At 46.7% G+C, this 26,475-nt stretch overlaps 1 protein-coding gene across 1 annotated transcript; it reads right to left on the bottom strand.

The window, feature by feature from the left end:
- Nucleotides 1-518: 518 nt before the first annotated feature.
- On the bottom strand, nucleotides 519-26,136 carry FBP1 (fructose-bisphosphatase 1). The gene is made up of 7 exons (XM_027616712.1): nucleotides 25,587-26,136; nucleotides 15,403-15,565; nucleotides 13,230-13,322; nucleotides 7,468-7,608; nucleotides 3,975-4,112; nucleotides 2,785-2,904; nucleotides 519-945 (listed from the first exon to the last, which is right to left on the bottom strand). Exons 1-7 carry the CDS (start codon nucleotides 25,754-25,756, stop codon nucleotides 754-756), a joined length of 1,017 nt encoding a protein of 338 aa, XP_027472513.1. The 5' UTR covers nucleotides 25,757-26,136; the 3' UTR covers nucleotides 519-753.
- Nucleotides 26,137-26,475: the final 339 nt, after the last annotated feature.

Genomic DNA, 26,475 nt, shown 5'->3' with positions numbered 1-26,475 from the left:
ATTTCCTTAAATCTTGTGTTTATGATGAATCTTTTTCCTTATGGTAATTAGACCTTAGGAATGACTAGGCTTTGTTGTTCAATAGAGTGTTACGGTTTTTATAGAAAAGTCATCACTGAGTAGTAAGCCTTCATTCGTGACTCAGAGGGTTACACCCACATGTGAGGCCAACAGGTCATAGATGGGTCGTCCAGTACCCAGGAAGGTGTAAAGAGCTCTGCCCAGGTTAGTTCTGTGTGCTCAGACCTGAACGGACAACACGCAGGAGAAGCGATACATTAACTGTTTCCTGGCCAGACTACCTGGGTTCATACCCCTGCGCAGCCGCTCACTGGCTGGAAACTTGGGAAAATGACATCCCCTCTCCGTTCTCCAGTCTGTCATCTGTGAAAGGGGGTATTTGTAGAGACTACCTAATTCATGAGGTTGTGAAAACTGAATGAGTTATCTACTGAGATATGCATTCACTGCTATTATTACTACTACTACTATTATTTGACACAAACCAAGGAAGACTCTTTTTTAGAAGGGATATGTTTATTTCTCCCCCACCCACTCAAAATATGCCCTCAGTGGCATCACTGAGATAGAACGTCAGCACCAGGTACTATACGGCAGCATCTGATGGTGAAAATAGTCATGCTTTTTATTTCTGCTGTCTAGAAATGTGTGGAGCCAGAAAGGGGCAGCACCGTGGGAGACAAAAGGTCCAGATAAATGACAATTCTTTTTGGTGTGGGCAAGGCCAGTTCTTCATTTGGCAGCGTGCTTCTTGTAGATCTCCAAGAACTCCTTCACGTCATCAGGCGACCCCAAGATGACTGGCGCCCTCTGGTGGATGTCAGTGGGAACAACGTCCAGTACAGCTTCCTTCCCAGTGGTAGCCAATCCTCCGGCCTTCTCCATGATGTAGGCCATTGGGTTACATTCGTATAACAGTCTCAACTGGAAAAAAGAGCCACAAGCAGCATGCTCACACCAGCAAATATTACAAAGAAAAGGGATGCGTTCTATAGCAAACTAGTACAGAGCTGGTGGGACTTTCCAAGGTAACCGATACTCTCCCTTTCCTTCTGTAAGGTTGTAATAGTCCTCACCCCCAAGGCTGCCTCTTAAGACCTACCGGTTAATTTAACCATTTGGTTAAATTAAGCCATTCATCAAGCCACAGTCAGCAATAGAGTGCCTGATGCGAATGTGAGACAGACCACCTGGACTCAGGACTGAATGACATTTTGGCAGAACCGATGGTTCCCTTCTCTTTATAGCACGGAAACTGGACCTAATGAGTGACTCTGTGTGTTTTGGATGGAGCTTTGCCTATTCTAAAAGCATTAAACATCCATGGTAGTGTCTGGCTGCAGACATCTGGAAAGCAGACCGGCTCCTCCAAACAGTATAATATTGTTTGCAACCCTGTACACATTCCTTTTATAATTCTCCGAAGGCTGCGGGGGTTGGGATTGAGTGTGTTATACATCTTGGCATTTACTTTTAAATATTAACTTTTTTGTTGTCTGCATTTTCATGCAGTCTGCCTATTGAGCAGACAGCTTCTTGCAGGTGTTTCCTGGCTGTATTTGCATACAGGTGTCATGGCCAGATTTGCAAAACAGAAAATAAACAAGGAGGAACCTCAATATTCGTGTTACGAAACAATTTTTTGAGGCATTAAAGAAAAGTGCTACAGAGTAGGCTAATCACATAGGTTGGGATGCCTGATGTGGCGATGGCAAGAGTGGTGTTTTAAGTAAATTAAGAATGCCTTCAATGAACAGGACACCACTGGCTATAAACAGACATCTGAATATATCTGGAACATACACATTTTTAACTATCTTAAGGGGATTCTTGTTGCCATTCCTTCTCTCACATTTGAAAAAAAAAAAGAATCTGTCTATTGGGGAAAGCAAAGGGACAATATTTGGGAAGGAAAGACATTGTCACGGTGTAGAAGAGAAGTGGGCAGTCCCTTAGCCGGCGTAAGAAATCACAGCACCCCCACCCCCAAACCCCACGGGCTCGGGACACTGTGGGCATCAGACCAGTGCATTCGGTGGTGACAGCTCACCTGAAAGCTCTAGGTTTCCCCAGAGATTCTTTCCTTCCCTAGGAAGGTATCATTTTCCAAGCAGCCAGAGTCAGCTCATTAGTTATTTCTACTTTATGCCTTTTGAAAGCAATCAAAGGAAACCTCTATTTGGATACATATTTGATTTTCTGCCTTGGTAATGAAGCTGAACTGTTTCATTTCACATTGTGAATGGCATTCATTTTGCCCAGGCCACCCACTGGAAGCGCCCATCCTGACCGTAACACTGTTACTTATCTTTAGCAATGGAAAGGCTCTCACGAGACCATTTCGAGCCACTATCACCCGGCTTTAACTAAGACAGCCTCCAATCTAGAAAAGAATATCCCACAGATATCCTCAGCATCGTACTACAGAGCATAACAGCAATATAACAACTACTGTAATCTCTTTCTTCCTAAATCAAATCCCCTGGGCTGCAAATGGAATCCACTGCTTCTCAACCACGTTTTTTTGTTTTGTTTCGTTTTGTTTTTTAAAGATTTTATTTATTTGACAGAGAGAGAGAGACAGTGAGAGAGGGAACACAAGCAGGGGGAGTGGGAGAGGGAGAAGCAGGCTTCCCGTGGAGCAGGGAGCCCGACGCGGGGCTCAATGCCAGGACCCTGGGACCATGACCTGAGCCGAAGGCAGACGCTTAAAGACTGAGCCACCCAGGCGCCCCTCAACAACTTTTCAGGGGATTTGATTACCTTTCCATTGGGGCTCTTCTTGTTCGCAGGGTACAGAAAGATCCCGCCATAGACCAGGGTGCGGTGCACATCAGCCACCATGGAGCCCACGTACCTGGCACCATAAGGGGCTGTGTTATCCTGCAAGGTTAAGACCAACAATAGTTAAGGTCATGGAAAAGAGAGTTCTGTGTCCTTTCTGCCCATCTGGTTCAATGATCATTTATGTAATGAGCACCTACAAGGTGCATGTTTGGAGCTGCGCTAGGAAACGTGATGAAAATCCTGAGCCCCAGGAACAGAAACAGACTGCCTCTTACACCTCTCATAATAGGGTCAAATTACCTGCAGAAGCCCCCAGGAGGGTGTCGTTGATTCTGACTACAGGGTTGGAACAGACATCACAAAATCGTACCTTTCAGCAGGACCTTGCAGGCTGAGAAGGACTTTGCCAAGCCAAGGAGCCAGGCAAGGGGGGTGGCACCTGCCCGAGCAAAGCACAGCAACCCAGAGGCAGATGCCATCTACCTGGGGCCTGGGGAGGAAGTCAGTGCACTTGTGTGTGCAGGGAACAGTGGGTGGGAAGGCAATGCAGGGTAAGGTGGAAGGAGAGATAAGCTGGAAAGAGAGCCTGGGCGCGGCCTGGAGGCCCTGAACGTCATCCTAAGAAGGTCTGGGCTTCCTCCTAATCACATAGCAGCTTTCAAAGGCATTGAAGAGGATGACAAAATTGGATATTCCTACATAAAACTAGCTCTGTAAACAGCCATTTCTTCTCTTTGTATTCAGTGACTTGATACCTCTTCAGAAAGGTACCAAGATGGACACTCGTAATCTTGAGATGGCGAACAAAAATCCACTGGCCACCCCAGGGCAGGCACCTGGGTACGAGAACTGTGTTCTGTACCATCCGAGATCGGGGACCACAAAAGCGAAATGTTTTACTGCCATGGACTCACTCATCTGGCCGACTTTATTGTCCTGATTTTCTCCTCCCAGCAGAAAGTGGCAGAGGCTGAAATTGACCCTCGGACTTTGACATCCGAGGGCAGCAGTTCCAGTCCCCAATACGAGGTGGGAACCTCGCCATGGGGTCGGTGCACACGGGAGTCCAAGCCCCTGCCATCCCTGCCACCTTTAGCCTCCAGGGTAAATCATGAACCAACAGATCTGTGCGTAACTCAGGGACCTCCCACAGAGCCCTCACTTACCGGGGGGAACTTCTTCCTCTGGACATACTCAGTGACAGCAGGGTCGAACTCCCTGGCATAGCCCTCGTTGAGGCTATAGATTTTTCCTTTCTTTTTGATTTTCACATCTTTATCCACCAAAATGAACTCTCCAATGGCCTGGAAAAGGAGAAGGAGACGGACAGGTGATGAGCTGCTTCCTCCCGGGCCGGGCTGTGCTGCACCGGGGGTCCTGAGGCTGGGGGCACAAGGTGCCTCTCCCAGCCCTGGGACACCCTGTCCCCGACCTGCCACTCCAGGAATTGTGAACAGGGCCGGGGAAGAGTCAGTGGGTGAAAAGCAAACAGGAGGAGAGAAGAGGCTGCTGCAGATGTTGTCAGTGGATCGAAACTCTTCACTGGACTTTCAAATGGTTTCAGTAAAACAAGAAGGAAAACAGACAAAAGTAGGGAGGGCAGAAATGCCTAACACAGCAGCAAAACCTGAGGGAGAATAAGAACTGTGTATCCACTCATGTGGGATTTAAGAAACAAATGAGCAAGGAAAAAAAAAGAGAGAGACAAACCAAGAAACAGACTCTTTATAGAGAACGAACTGCTGGTTACCAGACAGGAAGGGGCGCAGGGGGGTGGGAAAGCGGGGGATGAGGATTAAAGAGTACATTTATCAGGAAGAGAAAATAATAATAAAATAAGATAACAAAAAATAAACAGCTGTCCCCCCGGGGGGGCAGGGGAAATGTACGTCCAAAGCAATATACAATTTTGCAAAAAAAAAAAAAAAAAAAAAAATTCTGCTGGTGCAGCCAGGAGGTGGGGTATGAGGAGAGGTGGGCACTGAGTCACACCAGTGTGCTCAGGAGCACTCTCGGCTTTCCATTTCTGCCGTGATGACGTGTCTCTTCTCTGTGCTGCCGCAGAAAAGAAGAGAATCCTGAGTCTGGACTCCCAGCCTCTGTAACTCTGGGTGCTTTTGCTCACTGATCTGCAAAACATTTCTCAGAACTCGGTCCTGCCACCAAGTTCCGGTGCTGAGTTGATGCCTCTGGGCCTGAGGTGCTTTAGAGGAGACTGCTATCTGGAAAATGTCACCTAGCTCCTGTTGCTCGGGAATGAGGACTGTTTGGAGCTCCCACGTGTCCTGAGAAGAGGCTGACTGAAGCTCTGCCCTGGTCGGGAGGCGGCTGCTCCCTGGAGGCAAGAGCTAAGAAGAAAGGAGGTGCCCCAGCCATTCACCCCCATTGCAGAGATTCCTTCCTGCAGGTAGGGAGTGTGACCTAGAAAGGAAGGAAGGAAGGAAGGGAGGGATGGACCTAGGAGAGCAGGAAGGAGGATGGAGGAGGGGAAGGAGAAAGACTAGAATTAACAGTGGTCACTGCAAGGTTTAACCTGAGTGATTCTTTTTTTCTTTTATGGTTTTGTTTGTTTTTTGTTTTTTGTTTTTTTGTATTTCCAAAAATTCTGGCCACAATTCTGTAGAAACGTTCTTTTAAAATCAGAAAGTAACTCACTAGCTAGGTATCTTTACAAAAGAAGACCTGAAAGCAAGCCATAGCACAGTGGGTGCTGCAGAGCTCCTGCAGCCATGCTTCGCCGACACCCTGCCCTGGCACCTGGCCAGAGCATCCAAGATGTGAAGGAGGAAAGTCTCCTGCACGCGCACACAAGAGCCTGAAAGCCTTCTGAGGGTTCAAGCCTGCTGGAAACGCACATATAGCTGTCTCCGTCTTTTGAGCAGAAACTGCCAGCCAAAATGAATAGAAAGTGCTGAGGGGGTCCTGAGGTTCGCCCTGCAGGTGCGGGGGGGGGGGGGACGTGGGAGGGAGGAGCAGTGGCCCCAGCAGGGGACTATGACAGCGGACCTGCGCTGTTGTTCCAAACACTGAGGGGCCATTAGGACTCGGGGTGGCAAAAGCCACACACACATACACAGAAACTGACTCCCAGAGACACCAGTCTATGACCTGGAGACAAGAAAAGATTCCGTTTTTTTCTACACATCCATCAGCTCAAAGGTAACAGAGAAGTCACTAGAAGAATGTCTGGGGAAGCAGTAAATCTCTGGCAAAGCCATACATCTGCAGACTTCAGTGATTCCAGAAACTGTGCACTGGGCTTGGGTGAACTTTGCTCCGGTTCTGCCACTATGTTCCCCTGAGGTCACCCCATTTGGAGGCTTAATCTAGTGTTGTTCTCCTATTTTTGTTTATTCATTAAGTGCTGGTACTTCCAAGGAGCCAAAGTCTAGTTGTGCAAGAGTACAGGGGGCCAAGGCCTATGTTCTCATTGCCACGACCTGCCACACACACAAAGCCCAGGGCCTCACCAGGAGCTATACCTGTCTCCCACCCGATTCCAGCCAGCCGTGTGTCCCCTGTGTTCCGTGTGTCCACAAAAAGCACCGAATTAATAAAGTTTCATTACCGTCATAGGAGGACATGTCTAAAACTAAAAGGTATTTATAAACCCAATTCTTTTCCCTTTGGGGCACTGGATCGAGTGTATGATGAACGTGCCCACCTACTGAATTCCATATTCAACGGTAGGTTGAGTTGGGCCAAAGAGCGAAAGAGACTTCTTTCCACAATTCATAGCCTCCACTGAAACTGTCATCTACCTGAATAAATAACTCCAAGTAATAGACATGTGGAAGAAAGCATTCACAAATTCAAGCTGTTAATGACTATTTTTCATGGCACCTTGGGCTCCTCTCCACTAAGTAGCTTTTCTCTCTAAGGTGGAATGAGGACTTATCTTCATTTTATTCTTTATATTCTCTTCCTTGAGTTTATCAAAGCCTTATCAAAACTGCAAGCATTCACAGAGCATTCATCTGCGTATGCACAATGTCAAATGGATTTGGTAGCTATGTCTGAAGAAACAAGGGAATCCACTACATCAGCTGGGACACCCGTTCACCTCTGCAAAACAAGCTAGTCATGGACATAGTGGGTGGCAAAGAGACCATCTACAGGCCCCATCTGGTCCATAAATGTGTTTTAGTTGGCTAGCACATATGTTTTACAAATCTAGAAATATTACATTTTTTTTAATCCACCGTTTCTTGAGACACTGGAAGCCTTGGCAAGACTGCTCCCCTATTCCCAAATAGTAACAACTGCTAGACCTCTCCAGCTTACCCCTGCCCCCACCATTGCCCTTGGCCTTCCTTCCCCAGCACACCTCACTCATTTATATGGCCTGCCTGGACTCAGTGGGCATGAGTCAGTTGAATAATGTCTGTTCTACAGAATTAATCTTGGAACAAAGACCCCCCCCTTATGCTCTGGAATATTATTATTCCATATTATTATATTATTTCTCACCTCAGTAATCTTCTTGTGATGTACACATGGTTCCTCCATCTCCCCCACCCCTTCGCCCACTCCCTCATCTCTGGCTCTCTGTGGGCCTCATTTCCCACCTCTACATACCCCCTCTCACCCCCCACACAAATAATAGATCTTTGCAAACAGTCACCAGCCAAGCACCCAACCTCCCACAGGGTCTCTCACCGGGTCCAGCATGAAGCAGTTGACGCCATTCACCATGGCCAGGACCAACATGGTGGCACTGCCGTACAGGGCATAGCCAGCAGCTACCAGGTTCCTGCCTGGCTGCAAAGCATCCTTCTCAGAAGGCTCATCAGTTGAACTCTAGGACAAGAGAGAAAAGAAAACAACATGTTTTTTTGTTTTGTTTTCTGTTGTGTTTCTTTTTTCCAGTTCAGTCATTAGCAAGATGCGTTATCAAGGTGCGCTCTCCTAATGCAACTGGCTATCTTCCCAGCGGGGCCTTCCTCCACACATCAGTAATATCCTGATTATATTACCACGGCAGCCTCCCCGCCCCCACACCACAGATTTCCTGCATCTGGATCCTTCTTTCCAATCAGGGTCCTCCCCCAATTTTACTAATTTGATATTCCCTCATTTCTCCATTATCACTTTCAAAAAAGAGCATGCCTTCTTGCCAGCTCCCACTAATTTAATCGTATTACAGGCATCAATGTCTTCCACCTGCCTACTCCATCTTTGTTTAAACATATTAAGACTGGGCTGCAGGACTGCTAGTCTGGCGAGGAAATCAATTTTATGAGTTCTTGCCAGTTGCGGCACGTGCCTCAGTGGACACTCTCGCATCCAAGCAATTCTCAGAAATGCAGGGACTTGGAATATCTCTCCAGTATCAGTACAGAGTAGGGCAGTTGCTTTCCATTTTTTTGACCACACCCACAGTAAAAAATACATTTACGCCACAAACCAGTACCAACACACACACACACACAACTACACAAACAAAGCAACGCTTACACTTAGAACATGCACTCTAATCTTTCCTATTTTGTTTCATTAAAAACACAGTCCAGTGGGTCATGTGACCACAGTTTGATACTAAGGAAGGGGACACCTTAAGGGCATATCTCCTAGTCAAAGGTTGATAATGATAAGAAGATAATGATCTTCTTTATTAACACTTGATTGGCTTCTTTGGTCCTCAAAACAACCCCAAACAAATCTTTCAGCTTGAATCCTCTCTACTTGAATTTAAACAGAAATGAAAATGGGCAATTTCTGCCAATTTCATTTATTCCTTCCCCAACCAGAGATTCCTGTAGCTAAAAACAAGTATGAGCATCCATATCACAATGCTGGAAATGGAGGTCATCCCAGCAAAAACATTCCTGGTAATTTTTGAAAGTGTGGTCCAGAGACCACGTGCATCATAATCACCTGGGACACTTATTAAAAATGCATATCCTGGGGGTGCAGCCTAGGCTTACTAAGCCAGACTTTCTAAGGGGGGGGTGTTCCTGAGAATCTGCATTTTATTGTGCACCATACGTGACTCTGACACCGAAGTTTATGTAAAAGGCAGAGTCATAAGGACATTTCTCTCCTTTTCCCCCTCATCCCCACTCCTTGTGTTTAATAAACGGTTTTCACATAGGTGGCTCGTTGGTTGGTCAGTTGGTTGGGTTAGGTCAAGTTATTTGATTTAGTTTGCTTTGTGTTCACAGAATAAGTGCATTGCATCTAAACACAACACTAAAAATACTATCAAAAATTTGAGTTGTTTACCCAAACTCCAAATAAAAAAAGAACCAGCTTCCTTCAAAGCCAGTGACACAGGGGAGGATCCGGGCCTCCAACTACCCTCTGTCACAACTACTTAACCCTGCTAGGGCCGTGAGAAGTCAGACCGGCAATACGTAGACAAAAGAGTTGGCTGGGAGCCCCTAAAGGTTGGGAATCATCACTTCTCCCCTAAGAAAAATCCCTCAGAGATCCACCTCACCCAGAACCATCCACACCTGCCCGTGCCAAAGGTGCAAGAGCAAACAGCCTTTCCTGAAATGTTGTCACCTAATAATCTTACTCTCTGACTGCCACAGAATAAGAAATGGTAACACCGTCTATGATCCACACACTCAAAGAAAAAATAATGCCATGGAATCATGCATGAGGAGAAATCCTTTCCTATCCTGATCTTTCTAATGCGTGAATTCCTTCCTTCAAACCCCAGCAGGGAAGGCCTTTGGTCCAGGGATCCATCACATTCTCACGCAGGTGCTCATGGACCCACCAAGTCACATAAAGCCCTTGGCAAAATGAGAAAGCTCCTAGACCCTACCTTTCTCTGCCTATCCCGGGCCACAACCTCTTGGAGGTATTGGTTTGTGGGAGGACACCATGGATTCTGGAGACTTGGGGTGGTAGAGGAGAAAAACTGGTCGATGTGGGTATCCCCCTTGTCTTGTCACAGGGGCTCACAGAGCATTCTGAGAGTCCCCCATAACTCAGCCAATATTATTCACCTACTATCACGCTAGGCTACTAGCCTGCAAAACATACGTTAAGACGATGTCCTGCCCTCAAGGAGTTTATAATCGGCCGTGAAGATGGGCTGGTTTTGCCTGGCCGCATCCACCACCCTTCCGCTGGTAACTGCACGTTCATCTCCTTAAGATACCGCCTCCCTTGCCCTCAGCTCTCGGGAGGGGCACATGACCCGACCGGGCCAACTAAATCATCGCATGCCTCAGGCCATAGTGATTGGCTACGGCAGGCCACGTGACCTAAGCCAAGCCAATCAGATCCAATGAGATGACATTCCTGTTGGAATTGTTGGAAGAGAGGCTTGCGTCTTTCGCTTGACTTATTGAGAGGGCTGGGTGTGAGCCTGGACTTGCTGGCCACCGTTCGCCCACCAGAGTGGAGGAACGTAGTAGAGAGAGAGAGAGAGAGAGAGAGGAAGTGTCTCCTGATGGCAAGGTCTGAGGCCCTCAATGCAGCAGCACCTGAAGCAAATCTATCCATTGGGCTTTCTAGTTATGAAAACCAGTAATTTTCTTCTCCCTTCCTTCTTTTCCTTCCTCCCTCCCTCCTTTTTTTCATTCCTTCCTTAAGTTAGAGTTCTGATACTGTCCACTGAATATTAATACACAAAACAAGTAATATTAATAGCTAATACTTATCAAGCACTTTTTATGTGCCAGGTACTATTTTCAGGGCATTATTCCTAATTTTCAGTACCTCCCCTTTACAGATAAGGAAACAAGAGGCTCACAGCTACCTTGCCCGAGATTCCATAGAACTGCAAGTGTCAATGTCCGGAAGCTACATTCCATATGGTTATTAATTAATAAGTCTTTAAGTCTCGCTGTGCTCAGTTAGAGGACTTGAACTGGATTCTGAAACTGCTAGAGCACTTTTGAAACTCTGTGTTTAGTTGTGGGGACTGGATATTTTTTTAAAGGATGTTGCAAATTAGATTATGTCCAGTATAGGGTGACCACACTAGAGAGAGGTCTAAAATCTTCTCATACGAAAGATGTTTAGCTTAAAAAAAATATTTTTTAAAAAGAAGGGAGGACAGGGCAGGAAAGCCATTTCCAAACACGCTAAAACAAAAACAAAACAAACAAACAAAAAACCTTATTTTCGGATGCTCTAAAAGGCCAAATGAGCAATAGGGAAATATGTTGATTCAATATGTGGGCAAACGTTCTAACGATGATAGTCACTCAACCTCAGGAGAATTCTACCCCTTCTGAGTGTCTCCTCGGCAGGAACTCTCTGGGACTGGACCATGTGCCCTTTGAGATACCTCTGGAACCTGTTTCCAGGCATCATGTGGGCAAGGCCTGATCACTGTTGCCAGATTCAGTTACCAATGCTGTGGCCTAAGGAGATGACTTCGAGCCCAGAACCATCAATGCAGAAAGCAAGAAATGTGTCATTTGAAGCATCAGTCACATCAATGTTTACGCCCCATAAGCCTTCAAATGGTTTCAAACAATCAATAAGATGTTTAAAAACTGCAATGGCGGGGCGCCTGGGTGGCTCAGATAGTTAAGTGTCTGCCTTCAGCTCAGGTCATGATTCCAGGGTCCTGGAATCGAGCCCCACGTCGGGCTCCTGGCTCAGCAGGGAGCCTGCTTCTCCCTCTCCCTCTGTCTCCCCCACCTGCTCATGCTCGCTCTCTCTGTATCTCTGTGTCTCAAATGAATAAATAAAATCTAAAATAAAATAAAATAATAAAAAAACTGCAATGGCATAAAGGTGGGTGTCACACTCATTTTTTTTTCCCCAGTCTTTTCAGAGAGCCACTTCAGGTTTCTTAAGAAGAGCATGGAGACTTGAGTTTTAGCATTCATGACTCAAGCTGCTATTGCAAGCTAGTTTGATTTTTTTTTAGGTGATAGCTAGTTTTCTGGCTCTCAGTTTTCTAGGGATTTTTCTTTCCTTAAAAGTCTTTCCTGAGGGGACTGAGGTGGAGACTGGGGGAGGCAAACATCAGCACCCCTGTAGTTTTGGTTAAGTCATTAAGCAGGAGGCTTCCCTTACAGGAAGAATTTTGCTAGGAACCTCTCTGGCACTACTATAGATTTGATACTTTGTAGGGAAAATTACCTCCCTCCATGTTTATAACAGGAATGGTATGTTTCACGGTTTGACCTGGAAAATAGCTGAGCTGTTGCCTTTGCCTTTTTGTTACGAGCATTAAAACCTTCTATTACTCAAACTGATCTCCATGTGGATCTGCCTCTAGGCCAAGACAAAAGAGCAAAATCCATTCCAGTGATGAAAGAAAACCATCCGGTGGTGGCCATGTGTTTGGAAGGAGATTACGTATAATACTAGACAAGTCACTCTGAGAAATAAGGTACGAATTGTGGTCTTGCATCTCAAGCTGTGGCCTCTGTCTGCTGGAACAAGAGAGCTGGGAGGAAGCTCAGAGACCAGCTGAACTTAAGCTGCCTCATCCACTGAGATGAAGAAACGGGCTCAGGCTCAACCACGTCTGTGAGGTTTTATTTCTAAAATAACACAAGAAGGGCTGAAGCCAAGATGACGTATTTTAGATTTCATAATGTTTACGATGGGCCCATGGGTATTCATTCTGTTTTTCACTTGTCTGTGTACTTGAGTTGTTCCAACACCCACACGCGCGTGTGCACACCCACACATGCACACACGCACACACGCAAAGGAAAAGAAGGAGAGGCTCACACAGGTGAGAAAGACCCAGGGCAGGAGTCCGGGTCCCATGCTGCACCAGTGCGCAGCAAACTTTCCACAAAGGGACAGACAGTAAACATTCGAGGCTTTACCATCACCGTCTCTATCACAACTGCTTTACCCTGCCGGTGCGGCTTAAAATCAGCCAAGGGCAATATGTGAACAAATGAGTTGACCATATGCCATTAAAACTTTATTTATGGACAGTGAAAATTAAATTTTATATGAATGACACGGGTCATAAAATATTAGTCTTTAGACTCTTTTTCAGCCATTTAAAAATGAAAAGGGGGTATTTTCTGCTCCCATGCCATACAAATCAGACAACGAGCTGGATTTAGCCCCAGGAGTCTTGGTTTGCAGACCCCGATTCAGACAATTTAAAGGACAGTTTTGACATAAATAATCTCTTGTTATACTCATAATTCTCAGTTCACACAGTATGATCACCGTAACTAATCTATATTTTCTCTTATTTTTACTCTCATTTTCCATCATAAGAAAGATATAGTTACAAAAGTGAAATATCTTTCTCTCCCCCCCGTGTTTTACTATATTTTCTTTTAAACCACTTAATGGATCATCAGCAAGCAGTTAAGGCTGGAAAAGTCAGAACCTGAGATATAAACCTATTTCAAACCTCAGAGAGTTTCATGACCTACATTCTGCCCGCTCCACCAAAAGTGAAATAGTATTGGATGTCAACCTTAACTTTTTATCTCAAACCAGGGGCTCGATATATTACATTTTACCTTTTTGTAGATGCCAAAAATTGTTCCAATGGACGCAAGGCAGTCAATATTGGAAGATCCATCCAGGGGATCAAAACAGACCACATACTTACCCTGAGCAAAAAAAAAAAAAAAAAAAGAAATACAACTTTACTTTTAAAATTATAACAAAACAAAGAGCATACACAAAGGGGATAAAACAAGGGAATCTAGGAGAAAGTTCAAGAAATGTGAATCTGATTTGTCTGTCATAGAAGGTATGAGGTGGCATACAGAACAAAAACAACAAAACATCTGTCCCAAAGGATCACTAGGCAGAGAAAACATAACTTAGAATAGCAGGTCTAGATGAAGATGATGATACAGAAAAATAAGTCATAGTTTCCTACACTGCTGATATAGATGAATCATAATTTTGATTTGAGTTTCCTGGCAGCCAAAGGAAAAAAAGAAATGAGGCTAGTCACTAATTTCTCTTTATTCACAACCGAAAGAAAAAAAAAAGTAACAATTCGTTAGCTGAAGCAAAGATAACATTAAGATCTATTTGAAAAAACTTCTCATGCACGTCCTATAGATGACATGTGGTTGCAGTGCACAGAGTTCCCAACAACAACCCTACTGTGATTCCCAAACGGCATAATCCTCTGTCGTAGTGGGACTACCAAAATTTCATTCTGTGAACCAGATTTTCAGTGGTGTGCTGGGGCTGGTCGCTATATGTGCCCAAGACCTAATTGTGCACATCTCTTCCCAAACTCTGCTTTCAGTGATGTCATGCTGGTAGCTTGAAATAAACTATGGGGCATATTTACACAGTTGCAATTGGTATGTGCTACAAATCAGAGATTTTTTTGTTTTTTTTTTTTAGAAAGAGTGCATGCGTGGGATCGGGCAGGAGGGGCAAAAGGAGAAGGAGAGGATCTTAAGCAGGCTCCACACTCAGCGCAGCCAAATGCGGGGCTCCATCTCACAACCCTGAGATCATGACCTGAGCAGAAATCAGGAGTCCGATGCTTAACTGACTGAGCCACCCTGGTGTCCCAGAGATTTTTTTTTTAAGAGAGAGTTAACCTGAATACCACTGGGGATTTTCCATCTCCAGATTGGCCACTTTAAGATGTGGTTTTTAAATGATCTGCATCAAATTAAGAGGTTTCTCTGATTCCCTGACCTATTGCTCTTAACAAATCACCCTGGCCCACGCAGAGGAATCTGTCATCTGGAAAACAGAAGCATGCCTATTATCAAGGCACATTATAGTCAGGGAAGTTTGGGGTAACTGATAGAGGATATTAAACACAAAATTCAATCCACATGCCTAAAACTGCCAACTACCTTGAGAAGCCCAGCAGAGAAAAACATGAACTTTGAATCATTAAGTGGTATTTTAGGAATAATATAAAACAAGCTAATCAGATGTGGCTCCCCACCCTTCTTATAAAGGTCAAAACTGGGTGTCAGGCAACCTCTTTAAATTCATCTTCCAATTGCTTTTTTCTAATGCTACTCATTCCGGTCCCCAATTCATCTCAAACAGGGAAAGATGGTAAGCGCATCGAACTTCACATCACATCTCAAACTTTTTTTTTTTTAATCCTATGATTGTTGTTCTTCTTCAAAAGCTGGCTATACGCTTTCATTCACTTTTTCAACAACAATTTCTTGTTGAGCAAGGTACTGTGCTAGATGCTGGGATACAGAAAAGAATATAATCCATCTCTGCCTTCAAAGAGCAATCAAATTAATGGGATCCCCATGGGTTATAATGCATAAATCAATGATAGGAACTGAGAGCAGTTTAGATTGGCAAGAAAGGTGAATGGGAAGGTTGGCGATTTGGTGGGTAGAGATGAAGAACAAAGAGGTAGTTAACAGAAGCCAGACTTTGAAGAACCTTGAACATGAAAACAAAAATGTAGGGGTGGGGATGAGTATGAGGACATATGAGTCTCTCTAATGCGTGAGTACGTGGGGGGGCGGGTAATAATGGCACGAACGATGGTGGTAGCATGGGCAGTGGAGGATAGATGGAAGGTATGGTAGTAAGGTAGAATCTGTGAAATGGTAACTGATGGGGAGGAATACGGGATGATTCTAGGACTCCAGCCTGGCTGAGCAAGTGGGGCCATTTATAAAGCCAGGATGATGGTTACACTGAACACCACCCCCCACAGTAGAAATGCAGACCCACCCTTTTCTCGGGCTCTACTATAATGGCGTGCTTATCTTCTTCTGACACAAGAACGCAGGTGGCAAAGGATGACTTTAACATGTTAATAACCAGGTCATTGGAGAGGACATCCAGCTTCTTCACTTGATCACCGGTCACGTTGGTAGAGCCAGCGATTCCATAGCTAGAAGGAAGAAAAGTCACAAAAATATAAGCCATGACCACCAGGATGTGCCATGCACCCATAAACCCACTGAAAGCAGGTGTTTAGTAGGATTTAGAAGACAGAAAAGACGACACGTGGTTTGGGAGAAACAAAACAAGAAGAATGGTCATCCCCTCCCAGATTGACTCCTAACAAGGAGTCACCTTTCCAGTGTGTCACGTACCCAGCACACCTTTGTGGGTAAATCCGTGTTTCTCAACCTTTCTTTAATGGCCTCTAAGAAGACTTTTTAGCTTTTTTTCCCTAATCACACTCCTCCATGAAACTTTACCACCACAAATATAGTGTGTATCTGTACCTCATATATTAAAAAGATTGATTTTTCTTCACCTCCCCCCAAAACCAGTTTTTACCCTTGAATGCACAGGTTAGCACATAATCAATCAGCGGAGAGGTACAGCAAGAAAGGACAACTTCTGGGTTAGGAGGGAGCCTGAGATGTGAGCTAAGCCAAGGGATGCTATGATTTCAGAGCTGAAAAGTTCCTAAGAGACAATATGGACTGGCCCCACCACCTCATTTGATAGAGAAGGAAGCTCATTCGCAGACACCGACGGGCTTGTCCAAACCCGAGAAGCAGAGCAGAGGTGAGAAGCTCGCTCCGAATCCCTCGCGGGCAGGAGTCCTCCGGCTGCCGGCGTGAAAAGTCCGGAGTCTCTACTCTACTTTCAAGGTACCTGGAAGTCAGTAGCTGCAGAATTCCCAGAATTGGAGTGGCTCGTGCAAAATGCAGCCTAGTTTGTGGGAACGGAGGAAGAGGCAGGCTGTCCTAGCGGGGCTCGCACAGGAATACTGAAAGGAGGGGAACCGTTTGCGAGAAAGGAGGCACAGCCGAGAGCAGAGACAGCAGGAGATGGAAGACGCCGCCCAACCGCTGAGGGGCCCGGACGCGGGCCTTGGCTGACAAGGTCAGGAGCACTCGCCTGGGAGCCAGTGGTCACAGCGGCCCTTGCTTCAACTCCTGCAGATGCATCTTCTCTCGACAGACAGAACTCGCTTGTCTCTGGCTGAACAAAACGCAGCCGACACCAGGGACCGTCCCAACCCAGACGCCTGGCCTGGCCTGATTGGCTCCAGGAGGTAACTCTGGCTTCACAGCAAGCCCACCTCCAGGGTCGCTTCCGTGTCATTCCCTTGCCCCCCTGGAAAGAGCATCTCGTCCTCCCAGCCCGGGGCCCGCTGCTCCCCCTCCCGCCATGTCGCTCCTCGTTCATGAGTAGAAGACCAAGAGTCTGCCACACTTGCAGTTGAGGCCGATGCCGGTAGAGAAAGAAGGCAGCCAAATTCTGGGTGGAACGAGAGGGGCTTGGCAGGGCCACCAACCCAAATACATCTCCCTAGCTGGCCCCATGGGCCCTAACTGTCACTCCTTCCTCGCCTGAGATGTCCTCACTGAAAGGCACTGATAATTCAGGAAGGTGAACAGGCTGATGGAAAGGAGCCTGAGCTTCCTGACAGGAACCTGGCTCAGACCTCACCTCTGCAAGTCACTTGTCCTGTCTCCTTGGGTGCGCGTGCCCCCTGAAGGCAAGGATACTTTGGGCGGTGCTAGAGGATTCCATGAGGTGAGACATGCAAAGGGCTTAGCACAGCCCTTGGCATCTAATAGGTGAGAAAAAACGTGCATTACCTTGGTTTGCTCTCTCAAGGGAGCCCTCATTAGGGATCTGCACCTGCTGTGGGGGGCGGGGGGGGGGAGTCTCGGAGACTCCCAGGCTTCACCCCACATCATGTTAGCATGGTCGGTTTATCTTTCACTCAGATGGGGAAGACAGAGGGTATGTTTTCCTCCATTGTGCCCCAGCTTCCAGCACACAGTAGGCCCTCAATAAATACTTGCTGCACGAATGAATGGCATTCACTGAGGAAAGCAAAAACCTGAGTCTGAGGGAACATAGGAGCAACCGACTTTCAAAGTCATTCCACACGTTGGGAGTGCCGGGGGAAGCCATCGGCACAGTCCCCAAAGGGGTAGGCCTATGGAGACAGCTCCACAGAAGCCGGGGTAGCTGAGGCAGAGGGACAGGGTCCCAGAGACAGGCGTGGGAAAGGCCTATTTCACACTTGGGCCCATGTCCCACCTGCTCAGGTATCTCATCCAGCAAGACAGGTGAAGTCCGGCCACGGTCCTTTTTCCTCAAAGGCCTCCTAGAGGCCTGTGGGAGTTTTCCTTCAGGTCCCAGTATTTATCGTCCTGGAGGAGCTGTTCTCAGGGCTAGGGCTACAGTGCGGAGCAGCACGGATGAGGCCCTTGCCCTCACGGAGCTTATATTCTAGTAACAAGTTAAGTGCTTTATATTTATATTTATTTATATTTATATTTATTTTTATTTTTATTTTTATTTTTATTTATTTATATTTATATTTATTTATATTTATATATTTATATTTATATTTATATATTTATATTTATTTATATTTATATTTATTTATATTTATATATTTATATTTATATTTACTTATATTTATTTATATTTATATTTATATTTATATTTATATTTATATTTATATTCTAGTAAACAAGTAAGTGCTTTGGAATGGTCGAGACCACCAGCCAGGTTCCTCACTGCTGCTCCAGGGTTCTGAGCTCCTGCTCTGGGTCACAGAGGGTGGCACCACCGGTCTGTAATGGCAGTCGAGTGCACCATGTAACACACTGCGGGATGAACACTCTGGGGACACTCGCTACACCTGGCACCGGAATAGCCATCTTCCCTGCCAAACTATTGCAGATCACCGGCCACTTCTCCCTTTCCAGCTCCCTCAAGGTCGGGTAGTTACCTTTCCTCCCCTCCTCTTGACCCCAGGGAAGGTCCCTCCTCTGTTCTAACCAGGACCCTTTTCCAGCGATCCCCCAGGTGCTTGTGAAGCATAAAAATAAAAAAAAATAAATAAAATAAATTTTTAATTTAAAAAAACACTATGGAGATAGAATATTCTGGGCCCCTCAAACTCAAAATTCAGGTACTTTATAACTTTCCCAGGACATCTGGTGGGAGGGAATCCCCTGGTGAGATGTGGTAAGACGGTCTTAAAGGCAAAGGAAAGGGATCCTAAAGTAGAATCAGGGTTCAGGAGAATGGGTTCCCAGATCACCATGTCCATAGTAATTACAACCAAGTTTATATCCCATCACTGGGTATTCCTTGCATTTTGTCTTGTCACATCAAGTTAGCCGTGACTCATGTTTGTCACACCGCCCTGCGTTACTTGCTCAGGGATGAGGAGCCAGGCTAGGCGAATGCTCAGTCAGGCTTCTCCAACACACCACAGGAGGGGCCTGCAGAAGAGCTGCAACGTGTCCCTGAGGGAACAGGTTTCTACAGTTCAGTGAAAAGCCAGAAGCAGGCAAGACTCCTGCAATGCTGACAGAGGAGAAAAGCCTTCAGAAATACCCTCCAGGAACTAATTAGCTGAAGAGCGCATGGAGTTTATTTTCTCCCCAAGTTTTCAGAAACCCGCTTGAAACAAGAAATTTCTGCATTCTCATCAGTCATCATTACTCAAAGGCCCCAAAGGATAAATGACAAAGAGGCTTCTCTGTGTATTCTGATGGCCACACGGAGAGAGCAGTGTCACCTGCCGGCCTACAGAACTGGTAGCAGATACGGGCCTTGGCTTCTAGGGAGGTGCCCATGCCTTTGCCTGGCCACTTGAACTAGGGCTTGCAAAACCAATCAACTGTGTTCCCTAAACTGGAATTCTAGGCAGACTCCAGGATTGCCCAGCAGAGGCTGGAAGCCTGGCCTGGTTTAGAAGCAACTTTTGTACCAGCCGTTGTGAACAGGAGGGCATGGCACCAACCACCCTCTCACACACCACCAGACTCTTTTTTAGATTGGTTCCCAGTGTACTGTTCCCTGGGGCCCAAATCAGAAAGCAACTGAGGCTGCAGGGATGTGGGGAAACCATCACCCAACTGTCAAAAAAGCCTTCCAGAAGCCAACTACTCCTTACAATCAGTTGAGAAAGAGAAATGAGCCGAAGGGTGAAGAAAATGGGTGGACTCAAGCAAGTTGTAAACCTCTAAGCTAAACTCCTTCCTCCACCCCACCCAGAGAAGGACTCCGTAGCTGTTGGGCACTGATCATGCAGGGACAGAGACATTCATTTTGACTGAGCAGGTGACTTGATCTACCAAGGAAGCTTTTCCTAAATTCAAGTTACACCAGAGGGAAAGGGAATATTACTGGCTTTACTCCATGGGCTGGGACTCTAGCTCACTGGAGTTCAAATCCTAGCTCTGTCACCTGCTAAGCAAGCCTGGGAAAGTCCCTTAGCATCTCTGACCTTTGGTTCGTCTGTAAAATGGGAATAAGTATATCTACTTCATAGTATATGGGGGAGGCAGGCTTAGAACAGAGTCTGGCATATATAGGCAAGTGAGCAAGAAGTGTTATCTGTCCCATTCCCATCCCAATTTTTCTTGGCAATAATACAACCATGCTGAGAAGCAAGGTGGGTCCTAGCGAGAACACCACACGAGAGACACCTGGGTCCAAAGTCTGCCTTTCCCTCTTACTGATTATATATCAAAGTGTCTCAACTCCCTGATAGATTCTCTTTCCAGATTTTGTAAGGATGAAGGATGAGGGTTAATCCACTGATGCACCTGGTTCCCAGCGACCAAATGGCAGCCATGTTGTTCTCAACGGAGCCCCACAGACATCCGCTAAGTAAACTTTGGCTGATGCAGGGGGAGGGGGAAACCAGGACCTCTAGACCAGTTTGGCAGGCAACTTCTGGAAGTCACCCAGTGCAGAACAGTGTCACAGGTAACTGGCAACAAAGGAAAGCGCTTGAGGTTTGCATTTGACCAGAGTCCTACTGGGCAGAGTATTTCATTTGAAATGCCTAGACATTTCACTTCATTTTTATTCAAATTAGTTGGCCTGGCAGTCCAAGCAGTTCAAGGGTGGGAGCGTCCTGTGAGAGTCTGAGCCCTTTTGATTGTTCCTTTTTAAACCCCTAGAGACACAAGAGTTCTCTTTCTGGAGGTTGGGAGCAAAAATCAGTTTGAAGAGCTGCTACCTACAATATCTCTTCTTTCCTTTTACCGTAAACCTCACCAAAAATTTGAAAAAAAGCTATGTCGCTTTAATTCATATAATAGGGAACTCCTAAATGAATAATTTTTTAATTCATATAAAAGGACAGGTTAAACTTGGTCAGCCTTTTAAAAGCCCTAGAAATTTGGATTAAATAGTAGCATTGTGTTTCAAATTTGCACATGATTTCTAGAATGGATGAGCCGTAAAGTTTGTCATTTATGATGATCAGGAGAAAGCCGCCTTTAGCGACATTTCTGAAGACACAGGGCTGGAGGCAGGGCTACTCCCAGGAAGAAAGCTTCCGTAGCATTTCCTCCCGGTGTCAACGGGGCAGCGGGAAGCAGGCCGCAGGCTGGACACCACACAAAAGAACGAAGTGAACGAGCTCATTTTCAGAACACCCAACTGAAGAGAAAGGAAAGCAGATTATTATTTAATTCTTATCACGAAAGTTGAAGGTAACATGACCTGTTATTGACTGATTCCAAGGTAAATGACCAAACGTTCACCCAGACAGAAAATCCAAAAGGGTCAGAGCAGAAATTCCTTGAAGAAGAGATGCCAACCAGAGCAGCTTTCAAAGGTCACAAACCCCAACCTTGGCTTGTGTTCATGCCAGCCCAAAATAGAAAGATATCTCAATTTTTAAAAATATATATAATCATAATCTTCAGCCTAGGAAAATTATGACAATATTGGCACCTGTTTAATGAACTCAGCTCATCCTCACACAACTCTCTGAGGTTGGAAAAAACAGTGGTCTCCGTCTTACCACTGGGGAAACCAAGGCTCAGAGTTATTACATCAATTGCCAACATCCTCACAGAAGCTGAACGGCAGAGCCAGGACTCTGAGCCCAGCTCCATTGCTCCCCAAAATGTGCGTGTTCCTGTTCTATGAAATTCGGTCCTGATTTTCTTCTCTTCTTCCTCTCTGCCTCAGGGCAAAGGTGCCAAAAGCCAGGGGCCAAATCTTGAGGAAGGGCTTCCTGCTCTAATTTCACAAAGCCCATCCAACTGCAGGCTGGACGACACCTCCAACTGGATAGCGCTCCAACACCTCAAGTTCAACGTTTCCAAAATGTCGGGATCATCTTGTCATCCATCCCCAGCCTCTAAAACCAGCTTCTGCTTTGGAATTCTATATTTGGTATTTGTTTTGCTTCGTGTTTTAACGGTGTGGACCTGCTCTCAATTGCTAGAACCTGTTCTTTGAGAACTTGGCTGCCCTTCTCACTCAGTCCACACTCAAGACTTCCCCCAGGCTCTCCCCTCCAATGCTTTCTTCACCCCCCAGCCTTAGTGGGTTCTCCCCATGTTTCAGCTTTCTTTCTTCCAATTCTGTACTTCCAGCCATAGCCTCCCCAGATTAGTCGCTAATCATACCACTGACCTACTCAAAAACTTGTACTCTCCCCTTTGCATACTCCCCCCAAAATATCAAGTATTCACCCCTGCTGTCAGATGCTCCCCAATGCACTTGTAATTTCACATCCACAAACACCCCTCCACATGTGCTCCATGCTTGAGTCAAACTGAATGAGCACATTTTCCAGAAATATTTTCCCACCCCTTACTTTTCTTTGCAAAACTGAATGCTCTCCAGCCACCAGGCCTTAGGACCGTTGCCCATTGCCATGCTCATCTCGACGCCCCACAATCCTTCGTGTCCATCCACATTGTATTTCTGGTACCTCTATGAAAGCACCTTTCAGGATCTCTATTGTGTTTTATAACTAATTCCATACTTGTCTAACAGCATAGGCTCTGTTGTTCTCATCTCTCAATCTCATCTAGAATTTTGTACATTGTGGGTGTTCAACACATTTTGTTGAACTAAACAGAGCCAGTGAATTCTTCAAGCAGTGATTTAGAAACACGTACAAAAGAAAGTCAACTCCACATGCCTAAAGCAAAAGCCTAAGCCACTGGAGAACCACTTTCTGCCAAAGGAGTGAAAACAAAGACGTGAGCAAACACTTCAATTTGAACCATGAATTCATCAGATCCACTTATAGGCTGGTGACTGTTCTCCTGGGAGAACAAAACGCTGGTTGCTTCTTGTATGGATCGGCATCCCTTCTCTCTGGGGACTGGGTAGAGGGGAGCCAGAAGCACAGAAATAAGGCTTCAAGAACAGGTTTTCCAGAAGGCAATGGCTTCTTGAGATACAATTCTTAATTCACATCAAAAATAAAATTAATTGGTGAGATTTAGAGTTGGACGAGTTTTAACTGACTTCTGAAAAATAAAGTCCAACACATGTGGCATAAAAATCGCAGCCTGGACAACAGGCCCACTCACCTCATCTCCCCTGCCCTCAGGGCCCTCAGCTGTACAAAGAAGGGCTGGACTGGGTGACTTCTGAGTCTTTCAGCTTGAAACTCTATGATTCTATGAATGTCTTATTAACCACAAGGACACCGGCTGCAACAGCAACTGTTGGTTGACGGAGAGAAAGAGAGAGAGGCGGCTCCAGGCTCTACTCTTAAAACTCTATGACTCTATGGATGTCTTATTAACCACAAGGACACCAGCTACAACAGCAACTGTTTGTTGACAGAGGGGGGGGAGGCTCCAGGCTCTACGCTTAAACTCCTAATGTGTCCCTCCCTGGCGAGACATCATGGCTGAGCTCCATAAGCCGGTTCCTGTGAGGTTCTTGCAAATCTGCAATCATCTTGTTCGTCTGGGTACATGCCCTTCGAGGTCAAGCCTTCGGCCATAGCAAGTCACTTGCAGGCACACGGGCCTTTTCATCCAGGATAGCAAAGCCAATAATGAATGTGATTTGGAGGACTGGCTTGATATATTGTCTTATTGCTGTCTGCCCAACTGACTACACGTCATACTGAGATAGCCAAATTCTTATTTTCCCACAGGAGTAAAGAAGTGTCCAGATTCTGGCTCATGCCCTGTCAACCACCCACACAAGCAGGCATCAACCCCTGCTCCACAGGTACAACACTATTTGAAACGAAGTTCTGCAAAATGGCCAAACCTAGAGGAAGAGTTAAATAGCTCATGGAACACTACACAACACTACACAACAGTTACAAAGGGGGAGGTGGATTTATATTTATATCCTCCATTGAAGGATGTTTATTTTATATTATTGAATGATGAAAGCAAAGTGCAGAAGAATTATATAAAGTATGCTGCCATTTGTTTGCTATTTACATAGAGGTCTATGTAAATACATATCAATTCATAAACTCGTATGAGTATAAAGGAGTAGCTGGGAAAATGACCAGTAAATTATTAACAGTCGGTACCCCTGGGAACAGATATGAGGTGGGTTTTACTTTTTCCTTTGTGTTTCTTTGAGTGGTTTGAACTTTTGCCGAGGAGTGCAACTTTTTAGGTAGCTTATGGTAACAACAACAGCAGTATCTTTTAAAAACCTGGTATACAACTATCTAGCCTAAAAATATACATATTTTATTTAGCCAAAATTAGCACCCTTTGTCCAGGTCCCTCTATGCAAGATCCCAATATCTAAGGTTACTTAAAAGGTGGGAAAGATATACCTCAGAGCAGATGTTGTGTTTCTGAGTCTTTTGAGGGGTGGTGAAAGGTACTGACACATTTTTTAAATAATACAAGGAATGCCAAGTGCTCTTTTTAACAAAGCTCACTGGTCCTCAAAGGCAAGGAAGGTGATGAGAACACCTATACTCGTAAATTAAATATGAACTAAGATTTTAACTGAGTGTATTTCCTAGGGCAAAGGCTCCATAGAAATGTATTATTAAGGGGGGTTCTAGAAGAAATAGTAAAGGAGCCACCACCTTCCTAATGTACTCGTCCCTATCCCAGCAAGCCCTGTCTCCGTTTGACATCTGAAAATAAATGTCATCAACACTCCTTTTTTTTTTCCCCCAACACTCCTTTCTTAAGAGTTAGCTCCACCAACCCACAGCACGGGGCTGAAGCCAAACAGCTTCCCAGAAAAGGAATTCAGGTTGTGCGGGTTATACTCTTTCAGATCAGCTATGAGCATCGTGCACATCTTTATAGTGTTCCGAAGTGCAGGAAACGTTAGGAAGCAGTGTGGGCAGTCTGAAAACCCAGGGACGCTTCAGCTAAAGTGAGGATCAGTCTAAATATAAAATACGTGTGCACACCAGAATAAACCAAAGGGAAATTTGTGTTACTTACAAAAAGTCTCATAAGAAGGTGCCCGTTGAATCCCCATGTCCCGTGATTCCTCTGCTACACACAATGTGAGCTTCAAACCTCAGCAACTGTTCCACCTACCACAGAACTTTGTAGAAATGCAGAATCTCAGGCCCCACCCCAGACCTACCGCAGCCCTTTGCACACAAGCATTGCTGCTCCTGAGAGCTCTGGGCATGCAGGCTTCCTCCCAGCCTGCCCTGGGCTTCCTTTGCTCCTAACGGGACTTGTTTAGGGTCAAGAAGATACTAAATCAGAAACCTGACTTGGGACCCCAATTCCAGAGGGAGAAAGGAGGGAAAAGGAGTGAAAGGGAAAGGAAGTACCGGCGCAGGTACTTTCCTGTGTGAGGCTAAGTTGGGTATGGTGGGTTGGCCAGGGGCTCAGCCTGGCCAGCCTGTTTCATCAGGAGGAGGCTGACAGCTGGTGCAAAGGCAGGCTGCTCAGCCCAAGGGAGAGGGCTGCTGGATGGAGGCAGGTGTGAACTGTGAGCCAGGTTCCCCCCCACCCCCGGTGGGGGCACTCCCAAGCTCAAGGGAGGGGGAACCAGGGATTGGGCGCAGTTGGACAAGCCTTGTGAGAGAGGGGCTACCAGGGAAAGAGACAGAGAGACAGACAGACTCCCATCTGCCAGAGAGGCAGGCAGGCTGACAGCAGCTGGGCCAGGGGACCACACATCAGACTCCCAGGCAGATCCCCAACAGGACAGACAGACAGAGCGTGGCCCGATGGCCTGGAGGCCTGACTCACAGGTGCGCAATGCCCGCCTTGCGCACGGCCGTGGAAATGGCTTTGACCGCCGTGCAGAGCGAGTTGAGCAGCTGGGTCATCTCGCCCGTGCCGCGGGCCTTCCTGCCCTCCTCCATGACGAAGCGGGTCAGGGTGACGATATCCGTGTCGAAGGCCCCCTGGTCCGTCATGCTGAGGCCGGGCTGCGGTGAGCCGGGCGGCAGGTGCACGAGACAGGTGCGGGCGGCAGGACGCGGCGGGAGGACGGAGCGACGACACCGAGCGTCCGCACCGTTCAGAGCCTAACCGGCCAAGGCCCGGTCCCCCCCGTCCCGGGAGAGCCTATAGGCGCGGGTCGCCGCCCCCCGCCCCCGGGAACACCTCCGCGCCCAGGCCTCCTCCCCGCTCCGAGTGCGGCTCCGCCCACGCCGATCCCCTGGTGACGTCCCCGAGCCCCGCCGCAGGCTCTGCCCCCGACTCGCCGCCCCCGGTCCCTCCGCTGTCGCCCCGCCACGCCTCGGCGCCGGCTGCCGACAGCCCCCGGCTTGGCGGAGCGGCACTCAGGGGCACCTGCACGACCCCCTCCAGTCCCCGGCCCTGACCCCTCCCTCCAGTTGTCAGACGGAAGTTGGTCAGGTTAAGGCAGGGCTCCCGGCGGCGCGGGCGGTGTAGAGGCCGGCGCTCCAGCCCGCTCCGGGGCCTCCCCGCCCGCGCTTCTAGCCGCCGCCCGCCGTCCCCGCGGCCCCCAAACCCCGTCACCACCTGCCCCCTGCTCCCTGCCCTCCGGCTCTTCTCACCAACCCGGGAGAAGTGGATTCCCTGTCCCTCACTGGTCTGATGGCCCTTGGCTGGAGCGTTCATTCTGGCCTCTTCTCTAAAGGATTCCTAGAATTCCAGAACTATTGGAGAC

The sequence above is a fragment of the Zalophus californianus genome, chromosome 13 (genome assembly GCF_009762305.2).
Source record: "Zalophus californianus isolate mZalCal1 chromosome 13, mZalCal1.pri.v2, whole genome shotgun sequence".
Classification (NCBI taxonomy): Eukaryota; Metazoa; Chordata; class Mammalia; order Carnivora; family Otariidae; genus Zalophus; species Zalophus californianus.
This window is presented reverse-complemented; position numbering and strand designations above follow the sequence as displayed.

What these genes read in the sequence shown, in the direction of transcription:
- FBP1 (XM_027616712.1), bottom strand. Translation starts at nt 25,756, where the DNA reads ATGACGGACCAGGGGGCCTTCGACACGGATATCGTCACCCTGACCCGC. An exon ending in AAGGCGGGCATTGCGCACCT is followed by an intron (nt 15,566 to 25,586) that starts GTGAGTCAGGCC and finishes TCTTCCTTCTAG; the next exon opens with CTATGGAATCGCTGGCTCTA. An exon ending in ACTGCTTCATGCTGGACCCG is followed by an intron (nt 4,113 to 7,467) that starts GTGAGAGACCCT and finishes CTCCTTTTCCAG; the next exon opens with GCCATTGGAGAGTTCATTTT.